The 15,875-nt window shown below is 42.4% G+C and overlaps 1 protein-coding gene across 2 annotated transcripts in view; it reads left to right on the forward strand.

Moving 5' to 3' along the window:
* Positions 1-15,811, forward strand: part of LOC109891737 (histone deacetylase 7) — a 97,005-nt gene extending 81,194 nt beyond the window's left edge. For both annotated transcript variants that reach the window (XM_020484228.2, XM_020484233.2), the window contains exons 22-25: positions 5,811-5,944; positions 6,943-7,027; positions 8,437-8,590; positions 9,757-15,811. In XM_020484228.2, coding sequence (XP_020339817.1) covers positions 5,811-5,944; positions 6,943-7,027; positions 8,437-8,590; positions 9,757-9,802 — 419 coding nt within the window. In that variant the 3' untranslated portion in view covers positions 9,803-15,811. The remainder of the gene's footprint in view (positions 1-5,810; positions 5,945-6,942; positions 7,028-8,436; positions 8,591-9,756) is intronic.
* Positions 15,812-15,875: the final 64 nt, after the last annotated feature.

Below are 15,875 nucleotides of genomic sequence, written 5' to 3' on the forward strand. Positions count from 1 at the left end.
CCTAGAAAGGCCAAAACCTAGGAAGAAACCTAGAGAGGAACCAGGCTATGTGGGGTGGCCAGTCCTCTTCTGGCTGTGCCGGGTGGAGATTATAACAGAACATGGCCAAGATGTTCAAATGTTCATAAATGACCAGCATGGTCGTATAATAATAAGGCAGAACAGTTGAAACTGGAGCAGCAGCACAGTCAGATGGACTGGGGACAGCAAGGAGTCATCATGTCAGGTAGTCCTGGGGCATGGTCCTAGGGCTCAGGTCCTCCGAGAGAGAGAAGGAGAGAATTAGAGAACGCACACTTAGATTCACATAAGACACCGAATAGGACAGGAGAAGTACTCCAGATATAACAAACTGACCCTAGCCCCCTGACACATAAACTACTGCAGCATAAATACTGGAGGCTGAGACAGGAGGGGTCAGGAGACACTGTGGACCCATCCGAGGACACCACCGGACAGGGCCAAACAGGAAGGATATAACCCCACCCACTTTGCCAAAGCACAGCCCCCACACCACTAGAGGGATATCTTCAACCACCAAATTACCATCCTGAGACAGGGCCGAGTATAGCCCACAAAGATCTCCGCCATGGCACAACCCAAGGGGGGGCGCCAACCCAGACAGGATGACCACATCAGTGAATCAACCCACTCAGGTGACGCACCCCTTCCAGGGACGGCATGAGAAGGCCCCAGTAAGCCAGTGACTCAGCCCCTGTAATAGGGTTAGAGGCAGAGAATCCCAGTGGAAAGAGGGGAACCGGCCAGGCAGAGACAGCAAGGGCGGTTCGTTTCTCCAGAGCCTTTCCGTTCACCTTTCCACTCCTGGGCCAGACTACACTCAATCATATGACCCACTGAAGAGATGAGTCTTCAGTAAAGACTTAAAGGTTGAGACCGAGTTTGCGTCTCTGACATGGGTAGGCAGACCGTTCCATAAAAATGGAGCTCTATAGGAGAAAGCCCTGCCTCCAGCTGTTTGCTTAGAAATTCTAGGGACAATTAGGAGGCCTGCATCTTGTGACCGCAGCGTACGTGTAGGTATGTACGGCAGGACCAAATCAGAGAGATAGGTAGGAGCAAGCCCATGTAATGCTTTGTAGGTTAGCAGTAAAACCTTGAAATCAGCCCTTGCTTTGACAGGAAGCCAGTGTAGAGAGGCTAGCACTGGAGTAATATGATCAAATTTTTTGGTTTTAGTCAGGATTCTAGCAGCCATATTTAGCACCAACTGAAGTTTATTTAGTGCTTTATCCGGGTAGCCGGAAAGTAGAGCATTGCAGTAGTCTAACCTAGAAGTGACAAAAGCATGGATTAATTTTTCTGCATCATTTTTTGGACAGAAAGTTTCAGATTTTTGCAATGTTACGTAGATGGAAAAAAGCTGTCCTTGAAATGGTCTTGATATGTTCTTCAAAAGAGAGATCAGGGTCCAGAGTAATGCCGAGGTCCTTCACAGTTTTATTTGAGACGACTGTACAACCATTAAGATTAATTGTCAGATTCAACAGAAGATCTCTTTGTTTCTTGGGACCTAGAACAAGCATCTCTGTTTTGTCCGAGTTTAAAAGTAGAAAGTTTGCAGCCATCCACTTCCTTATGTCTGAAACACATGTTTCTAGCAAGGGCAATTTTGGGGCTTCACCATGTTTCATCGAAATGTACAGCTGTGTGTCATCCGCATAGCAGTGAAAGTTAACATTATGTTTTCGAATAACATCCCCAAGAGGTAAAATATATAGTGAAAACAATAGTGGTCCTAAAACGGAACCTTGAGGAACACCGAAATTTACAGTTGATTTGTCAGAGGACAAACCATTCACAGAGACAAACTGATATCTTTCCGACAGATAAGATCTAAACCAGGCCAGAACTTGTCCGTGTAGACCAATTTGGGTTTCCAATCTCTCCAAAAGAATGTGGTGATCGATGGTATCAAAAGCAGCACTAAGGTCTGGGAGCACGAGGACAGATGCAGAGCCTCGGTCCGATGCCATTAAAATGTAATTTACCACCTTCACAAGTGCCGTCTCAGTGCTATGATGGGGTCTAAAACCAGACTGAAGCATTTCGTATACATTGTTTGTCTTCAGGAAGGCAGTAAGTTGCTGCGCAACAGCCTTTTCCAAAATGTTTGAGAGGAATGGAAGATTCGATATAGGCCGATAGTTTTTTATATTTTCTGGATCAAGGTTTGGCTTTTTCAAGAGAGGCTTTATTACTGCCACTTTTAGTGAGTTTGGTACACATCCGGTGGATAGAGAGCCGTTTATTATGTTCAACATAGGAGGGCCAAGCACAGGAAGCAGCTCTTTCAGTAGTTTAGTTGGAATAGGGTCCAGTATGCAGCTTGAAGGTTTAGAGGCCATGATTATTTTCATCATTGTGTCAAGAGATATTTTACTAAAACACTTGAGCGTCTCTCTTGATCCTAGGTCCTGGGAGAGTTGTGCAGACTCAGGACAACTGAGCTTTGAAGGAATACGCAGATTTAAAGAGGAGTCCGTAATTTGCTTTCTAATAATCATAATCTTTTCCTCAAAGAAGTTCATGAATTTATCACTGCTAAAGTGAAAGTCATCCTCTCTTGGGGAATGCTGCTTTTTAGTTAGCTTTGCGACAGTATCAAAAAGGAATTTCGGATTGTTCTTATTTTCCTCAATTTAGTTTGAAAAATAGGATGATCGAGCAGCAGTAAGGGCTCTTCGGTACTGCACGGTACTGTCTTTCCAAGCTAGTCGGAAGACTTCCAGTTTGGTGTGGCGCCATTTCCGTTCCAATTTTCTGGAAGCTTGCTTCAGAGCTCGGGTATTTTCTGTGTACCAGGGAGCTAGTTTCTTATGAGAAATGTTTTTAGTTTTTAGGGGTGCAACTGCATCTAGGGTATTGCGCAAGGTTAAATTGAGTTCCTCAGTTAGGTGGTTAACTGATTTTTGTCCTCTGGCGTCCTTGGGTAGACAGAGGGAATCTGGAAGGACATCAAGGAATCTTTGTGTAGTCTGTGAATTTATAGCACGACTTTTGATGTTCCTTGGTTGGGGTCTGAGCAGATTATTTGTTGCAATTGCAAACGTAATAAAATGGTTGTCCGATAGTCCAGGATTATGAGGAAAAACATTAAGATCCACAACATTTATTCCATGGGACAAAACTAGGTCCAGCGTATGACTGTGACAGTGAGTGGGTCCAGAGACATGTTGGACAAAACCCACTGAGTCGATGATGGCTCCGAAAGCCTTTTGGAGTGGGTCTGTGGACTTTTCCATGTGAATATTAAAGTCACCAAAGATTAGAATATTATCTGCTATGACTACAAGGTCCGATAGGAATTCAGGGAATTCAGTGAGGAACGCTGTATATGGCCCAGGAGGCCTGTAAACAGTAGCTATAACAAGTGATTGAGTAGGCTGCATAGATTTCATGACTAGAAGCTCAAAAGACGAAAACGTCATTTAAAAAAACATTTTTTTAAATTTGCTATCGTAAATGTTAGCAACACCTCCGCCTTTGCGGGATGCACGGGGGATATGGTCACTAGTGTAGCCAGGAGGTGAGGCCTCATTTAACACAGTAAATTCATCAGGCTTAAGCCATGTTTCAGTCAGGCCAATCACATCAAGATTATGATCAGTGATTAGTTCATTGACTATAATTGCCTTTGAAGTAAGGGATCTAACATTAAGTAGCCCTATTTTGAGATGTGAGGTATCATGATCTCTTTCAATACTGACAGGAATGGAGGTGGTCTTTATCCTAGTGAGATTGCTAAGGCGAACACCGCCATGTTTAGTTTTGCCCAACCCAGGTCGAGGCACAGACACGGTCTCAATGGTGATAGCTGAGCCAGCACCATCTTCAGATTAGCCTTAACGTCGGTAGCCCTGCCCCCCGGTAAACAGTGTATGATCGCTGGATCATTTGTTTTAAGTCTAATACTGCGGGTAATGGAGTCGCCAATGACTAGAGTTTTAAATTTGTCAGAGCTAATGGTGGGAAGCTCCAGACCCCGTAACGAGAGGAGTAGAGACCAGAGAAGACTCGGCCTCTGACTCCGACTCGCTGCTTAATGGGGAAAACCTGTTGAAAGTTTCTGTCGGCTGAATGAGCGACACCGGTTGAGCGTTCCCACAGCATTTCCTTCCAGAAACCGTGAGAAAGTTGTCCGGCTGCGGGGACTGTGCCAGGGGATTTATACTACTATCTGTACTTACTGGTGGCACAGACGCTGTTTCATCCTTTCCTACACTGAAATTACCCTTGCCTAACGATTGCGTCTGAAGCTGGGCTTGCAGCACAGCTATCCTCGCCGTAACATCATGTTAATGTTACTACTTAGCTTCGGCTGTTGGAGGTCCTGACGAATCGTGTCCAGATAAAGCGTCCGGAGTGAAAAAGTTGAGGGAAAAAAATATATATATATATATATATAAACGGTAATTAAAAGTAAAAACCGTAAAGTTGTCAGGTAGCAAAATAGGTTGGCAACAAAACGCACAGCAACTCGAAAACAAGTCTGCAAGTTGGTAAGCAACTCCAGTGTAGATTTGGCCTTGTGTTTTAGGTTATTGTCCTGCTGAAAATTGAATTATTTTCCCAGTGTATGGTGGAAAGCACACTGAACCAGGTTTTCCTTTAGGAATTTGCCTGTGCTTATCTTCATTCCGTTTCTTTTTTATCCTGAAAAACTCCCCAGTCCTTAATGATTACAAGCCTATCCATAACTTGATGCAGCCACCACAATGCTTGAAAATATGAAGAGTGGTACTTAATAATGTGTTGTATTGGATTTCCCCAAAACATAACACTTTGTATTCAGGACAAAAAGTTCATTGCTTTGCCACATTTTTTGCAATATTACTTTAGTGCCATGTCGGAAACATTGTGTTCAGGCATCCTTCGTTTCACTCTGTCAATTAGGTTAGTATTGTGGAGTAACTACAATGTTGTTGATCCATCCTCAGTTTTCTCCTATCACAGCCCTTATACTGTAACTGTTTTAAAATCACCATTGGCTTCATGGTGAACTCACTGAGCGGTTTCCTTTCTTTTCCGGCAAAGGCGTTAGGAAGGACTCCTGTTACTTTGTAGTGACTGGTTGTATTGATACACCATCGAAGTGTAATCAATAACTTCACCATGCTCAAAGGACTATTACAGTTCTCTCTTTTTTTTTTACCAATCTACCAATAGGTGCCCTTCTTAGAGAGGCATTGGAAAACTGCCCTGGTCTTTGTGGTTGAATCTGTGTTTGAAATTCACTGCTCGACCGAGGGACCGTACAGATAATTGTATGTGTGGGGTACATACTGTAGATGACCTAGTTATTCAAAAATCATGTTAAACACTATTGTTGCACAGAGTCCATGCAACTTATTATGTGACTTGTTAAGCAAAGGGGTTGAATGCTTATTGACTCAAGACATTTCAGCTGTTCATTTTTTATTAATTCATAAAAATGTGTAAAAACATAATTCCACTTATGTGGTATTGTGTGTAGGCCAGTGACATACAATCTCAATGGAATACATTTTAAATTCAGGCTGTAACACAACAAAATGTGGAAAAAGTCAAGGGGTGTGAATACAGAACTTTCTGAAGGCACTGTACCTTTAAAAAAAACAGCACATTTCAGCATTACAGCTCTTTTCCTCAGGGTTCTCACACATCCTGTGTGTGTGCTTGGCAATATGGAGAAGGGGCTTTTTGTATCAACAATTTTATCCATGCATCTGTGACCTTTGGAATGTTTTAATCCTTTTCATTTTAATGTGTGAATTCTAATAAAGTGTATAAATGTATCTCTCCCTCAGGTTTTGGCTTCTTGACACATCAGCTGATGGGGCTGGCGGGGGGCCGGGTTGTCATGGCCCTGGAGGGGGGTCACGACCTCACAGCCATCTGCGATGCGTCGGAGGCCTGCGTCCGCATCCTGCTGGGCACTCAGGTCAGTAGACACAGATCTAAGACCAGCTTAACCCTCTGTAAATTCTAACCTGAGCCATTAGGGGGAAAAACACAATGCTGACCTTCGATCAGCATCTAGGGCAGTGATGGGTAGTCTTAAGGCATTCATGTGCTTCCCAGCCGAAACAATTCAGAAGCGTTCGTGCATACATTGTGATGACATTTTGTGACGTTTCTGTTAGTTTTGGACTTCGGGTAAGGTTTTTTTGGGCTGTTCGGGGACACCACATTTTTTCTCGCGGCCAGCTAAAGTTCAAGAGTCGAAGTGTACGCCCTGTCGTCTGTGATTGGTCAACTGTAGGGATTCTTCAATAAAGTCTTTGTTTTCATTCAACGTTTTTATTCGACTCGTTTTTATGCACGTTTTCATTGAGAAATGCTGCACCAGATGTAAAATTGTGCGACTAAGATCTCGTCTGCAAAAATCGTCAAAATTAATGATAGATACCTTGAGTTATCGTTGATTAATTCTGCCTATTTTGAGAAAGTGGCTACGCCATTTTTTTCTTGTTTTTCAAGCGAATGTCTTTTAATGGCAGTATGCGAGCACACTCTTTCGGTTCGTCTAGCCAACTTTGGCTAGCTGCCAGCTGAACTGAAAGGTGCTGATGCCTTTACCCTGCGGGAGGATGTTGCCCCTTTGGCAGATCTTACCCCTCCCTAAATCCTAACCATAACCATTAGGGAAAACAGAACATTGCTGACCTATATTATTGTCTAGGGCAGTGTTGGGTAGTCTTACCCTGTTGTGGGTTCAGGCTTTTGCTCTAGCCATGCAGTGCCAGCAACACACCTGTTGGCAGGGGAGGCATAATATGTCCTTAGAGGGATATAAGGTCTTTCACTTTAGTACATCACACCCACCGCTTTTGTGTGTGTATGTGCGTGCGTGCCTGTCTCTGTGTGTGTGTGATGTTTTACTCCAATGTTTGACGCCCCCCCCCCCCCCTGTCTTCCTCTGTGTGTGTTCCATTCCAGGTGGAGCCCCTGTCTCAAGCTGTTCTGGAGAGGAGACCCTGTCGCAACGCTGTCCTCTCTCTACAGCGAGTCATACAGGCCCAGGGTAAACATCTGATGATAAACACTATCTACTTTCTCTCTCATGATCATTGTCTTACTGTCTTCATCACTCTTCCCTCTGCCAATCTGTCTTTCACTCTAGAGTATCTTCCCTCTATCTCAGTCTCTCTCTCTTTCTTACACCATCTCAGTCTCTCTCTCTTTCTTACACCATCTCAGTCTCTCGCTTGCTGTGTTTTTATTTTCACTTCTCTTTCTCTCCCTCTCTCCCCATCTTCTTTTCTCTCGGTCTTCCTTTACTTCTCTTACTCTGCACGTCCCTCTCTCTCTCGTTGTTTTTCTTCAAGCCTTCCCTGTACACCTCTCTTGTTCCGTCCACTCTTTCCCGCATCTCTTCCATCTCTACCACTCCAGCCTTGGTCATTCTATTTATTTTATCCCTCTATCTGTAGTACCTCCTCTCCCCATCTATCTTGCTGTCATTTCTCTCTCTGACCACCTCACTCTCCATCCATCCCTTTCTCCTGCCTTCATCCCTCCTTCCTTCTCATTCTTTCCCTCTCTTCTCTCTCTCTTTCTCTCACACACACACACACACACACACACACACACACACACACACACACACACACACACACACACACACACACACACACACACACACACACACACACACACACACACACACACACACACACACACACACAGAGAGAGAGAGAGCCTTCCTGGCTCCAATTAACTTCAAACACTTCTTTGGCACACGACCTTCACAACATCCCCTCTTGATTGCGCACAAATGTTATCCCAATCCAATTAGATTAATACAAAATATTTGCAAAGCCACAAGAATGTTAAGCCCCTTCATTTAGGCAGAGGGTGAAATATATGTGTGGTGAATACTGGGAACACACACATGCGTGCACACACACAAACACACTATGGCCCCCTCTCTCTCTCTCTCTTACACACACATCACACACACCAAGGCTCTTCAACACACAAATATCCAATGATTTATTTTCCTTCCGCCATGTGTCAAGAGACACACGCATGTCCTAAATGAAAAGAGCTTGAGAAGATGAGAAGTATGAACCCATATTGATTTATGCTAATGTCAGAATCACACATGCAACTCAAAATATTGTATAAATCAAGCTTGTTCTGCAGATGGGATTGATGGCATGTGAATGTGGCATAATGTGTGTTTTTGTGATATGCTGAATTAAAATGGCCGTATTGATCCTCTATTCCGACCACACACAGACAAGTATTACTGTAGCTGCAATATTGCTTAATAGAATACAGTTCACACATTTCAAAGACAGTACTCGCCACGGAGGCAACATGAAACCCAACCCCCCCCCCCAAAAAAAAATCTCTCTCACTCTCTCTTGCCCTCTCTCTCTCCATCTCTCTCACTCTTGCTTTCTATTTCTCTCCCTCTCTATCCAGGTGAGTACTGGCGGTCGTTGAAGGCAGTGGCCCACACAGTGGATCAGTCCTACCTGCAAGCCCAGGGACAGAGTCTGAGACGGAACTCAGAGGACCACAACAACACAGTGTCCGCCATGGCCTCTCTCTCCATGGCTAGCCTCACCACAGACAGGTAACAGTACTAGTGCTGAGCGATTTGTGCTTTTATTTGAGCTCGGTTCATCTTCAGTTTGATCATTTATTTGAAATAGTCACGGTTGTCGATTTCGTTAAAAAAAGTGGACATTAAATGCACTGTGCATTTGGTTTTGTTCTGATTTATCACTAGAGAAACTGCGCATCGATCTCACCAAAAGAATAATCATAATGGTGTTTTAAAAACTCTGCATTCTAAAAACATCAAACAAGACCAGGCCAACAAAAGCACTGACACCATGTAGTAACAGCACTGACACCATGTAGTAACAGCACTGACAACATGTAGTAACAGCACTGACACAATGTCATCTCATATAATTTCAAGATAATATAATATCATGTGAAGTGATAACGTGAAATGATATTAAAAGGGATGTTTCACTCAAGACGTCTAAACAGACAGGTAACATCACTGACACCCTGTAGTCACATATGATATCAATATAATATAATGAAATATTAAGTGAAGTGTGATGACATGAAATTATAGTTAAAGGGATGGTTCAATCCAAATTCAAATGTGGGCTTGTTTTTTCGACCTAAGTGCAAATGTAGGTTATTTAGTTACTTTCAGCAGCCTCAGCAGCCTCTGCCTAGCATTGTCTTTCCTGGACTGAAAGGAAACTCATCAGTGAACCACCCCTTTAAAAAAAATATGTATTCAATTAAAACATCGCCTTACTACATTTCAAATATTAGGCCCTCAGCTGTCAGCTGCATATCACCATACTGCTTTTGATGAGTGCTATTTTCCAACACTAATCCCTATGGCTTTTGAACCAGAAGATAAATCAATTAGTGTTCTAATTTCTATGGAAGAGAGTGTGAGAAAACAAAAACACATTCATATTTCTCAAGGTATAGCATTCCGTTTGCCCATTAGCTATACCAGGCCCTGACAAAAGACACAACATTGACCCCGCCACCTCGCTCCCTTTTAAAACCCGATTCAAACAGGTGTTGTCTTCAAACATATGCATCACATCTATTTGCTTAAAGGTACTTGCATCCGTATTCTCTAGAACTATTTGCCACATCTGTATCCTGTGGAAATATACAACATTAACGCTGTACTACTGCAATAGGCTATATACCAGCATGCTATATAAATCTATTCTCTCCTCTCTTCCTGCTATTCAGGATACACAGAGATGAACTCATGGAGGGGGACTGTGACTCCATGTAGACAAGTGCACTTTCTGATAAACCTATCACACAGACAAACACACTGTCATCCACTGTCGTCCACTGTCATCCACTCGGCACTGCTTCACTTGACCAGAATCCACTGCCTCCAGTTGTCACTATACGGACCACATTCTGACCTCAATAGTCAAACTGACTAGTGTACGCCTCACACACTCCTACACCTCATCGGAACACAGTACTACTGGCCTTACTAAGACCACCTGCCTGCTTTGACCGCAACTTAACCACACACTGAGAAGACATCCCATTAACAGTGTGAAGGAGGACCAAGAGGAAGGACAATGAACACTTGTGTTCTTGACATGCCACTCCGTGCCTTTCCGGGTGTGTTACTCCTCCATTACCATGTAACATTGCGAATTGTGAGGACACAGAAGGAGAGGAGCACCAGACCTGAGCAGAAACTGGAAGGGTGAAATATACACCCTTACTCCAAACCGCTTTCAAACACCACTGGGGAGGTTACGACTTGACTTGTATCATGAAGTGACTTGACAAAGACCAGCTAGACAGCTGGCTGTAAACAGAGTCTCTCTGTGGAAGAGGACAACTTTTTGTTGCCTTGGTCACAGGTTACCGCGGAGCATCGCCAGGCCGAATCACAAAAGGAAGTAGGAAGTTGTCCCACGTCCCCACAGGAAGTCACTATGAAGGAAAACAGACATTGGACACTCACCAGGGGACACCTAAAACGCATCTTCTTCCGATGATGTTATTCGTATTTATGCGTCGCCAACAAAATGAAGAAAAAGAGAGAGGAGACTGAGAATTTTGTTCAGAATTTTTTTGCACTGTGCATTTTGTTATGTGAACCAAGGAGAGAATGACAGTATAGACCCCATTGAAGCTCTCCTGGGATTGGTGATAAAAAAAACATGAATGATCATACTTGTGTTTTTAAGCTGATTGAATTATTGTAAGTTTTATCGATTGCATATTGTATTGCAAATGTCAATACATAATGGTCATATTTTTTTAATCATCACATAACGAACCCTATGATTCAGGTGCACGGATACCTGTGCAAAGCATATGCCCCTTTTCCCTTCCAGTCTCCAAAGTGGCCTTTTGGGTGGTGGTATAATTTCCCCCCCAAACAAATTTGTACAATTTTTATTTATTTTTAATTGTGGTTCAGAACCTACTGCCCGCAAGTCGTCGTGACGTCATCAAGTTCGCCACCCCACACCCCCGTCCATTGGTTGTGTCAAACCACACGCCCGTCCATTGGTTGTGTCAACCCACACGCCCGTCCATTGGTTGTGTCAACCCACACGCCCGTCCATTGGTTGTGTCAACCCACACGCCCGGTTGTACCAGTTTCCCAGTCTGCCATGTACAGAAATGTAACAATACTACTGGCCCTACTATGCTCAAAAATGTAAACGTTTTCACAACAGAGGCATTTGGTACGTTAGGAATTTCAAGATATGAATTATTAGTCTTTTTTTTTGGGGTGGGGGGTGCCATTTTTGGGGAGGGGGGCACCTGCCCCCTGAAAGGTCTGAGCATGGCCCTGATAGGTTTTTATAGTTGTTTTCCTTCTATAGGAGAAAAAACATGCAAAGTGAAGGTAAGTCTTTTTTAACACTCCCTTTCAGACAGCAGTTGTTATTAGGAATGAATCATATGATCAGTGAGACAATTCAATCAGGAAACACAGACAGTCGGCTCAAACGTTCCAAATCTGTTTCAGCCAATTACACACACCACCATACTGTACGGAGAAGTCCTACTCAATGCTTGACCACACACAAAATAAATGTTTATGGATGTCAAATCAAAATCAAATCCAAAATGTATTGGTCACGTACACAGATTTGCAGGTGTTATAACAGGTGCAGCGAAATGCTTATTCACTACAGCCACAATAATATCTTCTAAATATGTGTATGTGATCAATAACATTTGATTTGATTTGACTAGCTCCAACAGTGCAGTAGAATGTCATACAAATACAATACAAATATACAAATAATCCAAACAAGAAATAAAGAAATGACATAACGAGAACACACAATATCCCATAATGACGAAGCAAAAACAGTTATTTAGACATTTTTGCAAATGTATAAAAAAAAAAAACTAACTGAAATATCACATTTACATACGTTTTCAGACCCTTTACTCAGTACTTTGTTAAAGCACATTTGGCAGTGACTAAATCCTTGAGTCTTCTTGGGTATGACACTACAAGCTTGCCACACCTTTTGGGAGTTTCTCCCATTCTTCTCTGCAGATCCTCTCAAGCTCTGTCAGGTTGGATGGGAAGCGTCACTGCACAGCTATCTTCAGGTCTCTCCAGAGATGTTCGATTGGGTTCAAGTCCGGCCACTCAAAGACATTCAGAGACTTGTTACGAAGCCACTGCTTCCTTGTCTTGGCTGTGTGCTTAGGGTCGTTGTCCTGTTAGAAGGTGAACCTTCACCCCAGTCTGAGGTCCTGAGCACTCTGGAGCAGGTTTTCATCAAGGATCTCTCTGTACTTTGCTCTGTTCATCTTTCCCTCGATCCTGATTAGTCTCCCAGTCCCTGCCACTGAAGAACACCCCCCCCCCCCCCCCAGCATGATGCTGCCACCACCATTCTTTACTGTAGGGATGATGCCAGGTTTCCTTCAGACTTGACAATTGGCATTCAGGTCAAAGAGTTCAATCTTTGTTTAGTCAGACCAGAGAATCTTGTTTCTCATGGTCTGAGAGACCTTTAGGTGCCTTTTGGCAAACTCCAAGCAGGCTGTCATGTGCCTTTTACTGAGGAGTAGCTTTCGTCTGGCCACTCTACCATAAAGGCCTGATTGGTGGAGTGTTGCAGAGATGGTTGTCTTTCTGGAAGGTTCTCCCATCTCCACAGAGGAACTCTGGAGCTCTGTCAGAGCTCCAATTGAATTTACCACAGGTGGAATCCGAACAAGTAGAAACATCAAGGATGATCAATGGAAACAGGGCTCAATTTCGAGTCTCATAGCAAAGGGTCTGAATACTTATGTAAATAAAGTTTTTTTATGTTTTTATACATTTGCAAAAAATTATAAACAACTTTTTTTCCCGCTTTGTCATTATGGGGTATTGTGTGTAGATTGAGGAGGAAAATGTTTATTTAATCCATTTTAGGATAAGGCTGTAACGCAATAAAATGTGGAAAAAGTCAAGGGGTCTAAATAGTTTCCGAATGCACTGTACATGGGGCATTAGTCTCAAGGTGCAGGGTAGAGTACCGGGCAGGTAGCCGGCTAGTGATGGCTGTTCAACAGTCTGATGGCCTGGTGATAGAAGCTGTTTTTCAGACTCTCGGTACTGTCTCTGTCTGTTAGATGGTAGCAGAGTGAACAGACTGTGACTCAGGTGGCTGAAGTCCTTGATGATCTCTTTGGCCTTCCTTTGATACTGAGTGTTGTAAATGTCCTGGAGTGCAGACAGCGTGGCTCTGGTTATGCGTTGGGCTGACTGCATCAACCTCTGGGGAGCCATGGAGTTGAGGGCGGTGCAGGTGCCATACCAGGTGGTTATGCACCGCGACAGAATGCTCTCAATGGTGTATCTGTAGAAGTGTTGATTTTCTTCAGCCGCCTGAGATTGAAGAGGCGCGGTTGCGCCTTCTTCACTATGGTGTCGGTGTGGTGGGACCATTTCAGGTCCTCAGTGATGTGCATGCCCAAAAAACGTTTGACCCTCTCAAAGCTTTTGACCCTCTCAAATGCAGCCCCGTCGATGTGGCTGGAGGTGTGCTCCCTCTTCTGTCTCTTATAGTCCACGATCAGCTCCTTTGTTTTTTTATATTGAGGGAGAGGTTATTTTCTTGGAGGGCACTAATGGTGTTGAAAGCAGAGATAAACAACATTCTCACATAGGTATTCCTCTTGTTCACGTGGGATAGGGCGGTGTGCAGTGCAACGGTGATCGCATCATCCGTGGATCTTTTTAGGGTGGCATGCAAATTGTAATTGGTCTCGGATAAGGTGGAAGTGATATGGTCCTTGACGAGACTCTCAAAATACTTCATGATGACAGAGGTGAGTGCTATGGGGCGATAGTCATTTAGTTCAGTTATCTTAGCTTTCTTGGGTACAGGAACAATGGTGGACATCTTGAAGCAAGTGGGGACAACAGACCTGGATAGCGAGTGGTTGAATATGTCTGTAAACACTCCAGCCAGCTGGTCTGTTATGCACTGAGGACGCAGATTGGTATGCTGTCTGGGCTGGCAGCTTGCGAGGGTTAACATAAAGTTTAAAAAAAATGTTTTTATAATAATGGTGCTGGGTTTAACGCAGATTATTAAAACAGTTGAATGGACTTCAGATCAGTTACTATAAATGAGTTGTTTAACTATGGATGGCACTTAAAAGTTGTATGTAGACAACACCGGACTCACAAAAAAGAAATGCACTTACGATGTCTTAAGTATTGGAATTGTGCTTTAGTAAAATGACCTATTTTTTACGTGTAGTCCACTCTGGCGATGCCTTTTTTTAAATTGTTGTTCTGTTGTGATTTCACAAAGACCAGTGTTTTAACATGTGGATTGATTTTTTGTTTTTTTGTGTTGTTCTGTTGTGATTTCACAAAGACCAGTATTTTAACATGTGGATTGATTGACATGCCTGCTCTATTTTATATATCTATAGGCTGTATTTCTTGATACTTGCTTTTCTACAAATCTAAAAGACAGGTGAACTAGGATTTGTTCATATCTGAAACCACTCTATTTACAAAAACAGTCAATGATTTTTGTTCCTGGACCAAAGTGCTGTTGGACAGTTAGCATTTAGCCGTCGGAGTTAGCTTGTTGAGCTAGTTGACTTTCCATGTAGAACAATTGGACACAGGTTGAGAGAAATAAAAGCCTAAAAGTCTTATGGGAACATTATGCCAGTCGTGGACTGGTAGGGCCTCTGAGCATAACTTCAAAGATTCTTGTGAATTCCTGATAGTAATTGTATCTAAACAGAGATTTTGCAGCTAAATATCACCAAATTTCTTGTTGGCCCTTTCCATGAGATAATGATGTAATAGATTTCTATGTTGTCCTTTTAATTCCTTTGCAGTGCTGTGCTTATGTATTGTGTTTTATGAAAATCTGATGGTGCTACTGGTTAATTTGAACTATCATGTTATAGTTTATAATGGTGCTGTATAATATACATTATACAACCAAGACCTTACACTCTTAGAAAAATGGTTCCAAAAGGGTTATTCGGTTGTCCCCATAAGGATAACTATTTTTGATTCCAGATAGAACCCTTTTTGGTTCCAGGTAGAACCCTTTTGGGTTCAATGTAGGACCCTCTGTGGAAATGGTTCTACATGGAACCCAAAAAGGTTCTACATGAAACCAAAAAGGTTTCTTCAAAGACTTCTCCTATGGGGACAGCCTTTTAGGTTCTAGATAGGACCTTTTTTTAAAGAGTGTACTTGACAAGACCCTGCAATATATGTATGATATTAATGACATTGACAATGTGAAAACGACATCATTGAGAATGAAATAATACATTTACCTATGATCAAGTAGAACAAAATGGCCACCACAAATACATTCTTGATATCTTTTTCAGAAAGGTCCTATTTCATATTTTATTGTGGTTTATTTCCGGTTTGATTCAATTCTTCTGAGAATATTTGTGTTCTGTAAATGCAATTCTATTTTTTGAGAATCAACAATCCCTTTAATTGTCTTAATATGAATTATTGCTCTTCCTCTGAGTGGTTGGTTATTGATGTTGTCGATAGCTACTGAGACCAAAATACAGACATCCTGTGCTTTGAATTATACTGACAAACCTATAGAAAGGATGCTTTATTGAACTGAATCTTAATTTAGAAAACAAGCCAAGTAGAGATTAGATAGGGATTTTCTTCTCACTGTTTGTCTTTATTGGTTTGTACTTGTACAGTAAAAAATAATGTTGTGTTTTGGTTTTTTTCTATATTTTTTTCTATAAACTGTTTTCCTCAATAAAAGGGTAATTCAAGTTCTCAACATAGTTTTTTTCTGAAGTGTATATTTTGTATCCTTTCAATAATGTTTGAAATATTGGGCAATATTTTA

Source organism: Oncorhynchus kisutch, linkage group LG1, assembly GCF_002021735.2.
Source record: "Oncorhynchus kisutch isolate 150728-3 linkage group LG1, Okis_V2, whole genome shotgun sequence".
NCBI classification, from domain to species: domain Eukaryota; kingdom Metazoa; phylum Chordata; class Actinopteri; order Salmoniformes; family Salmonidae; genus Oncorhynchus; species Oncorhynchus kisutch.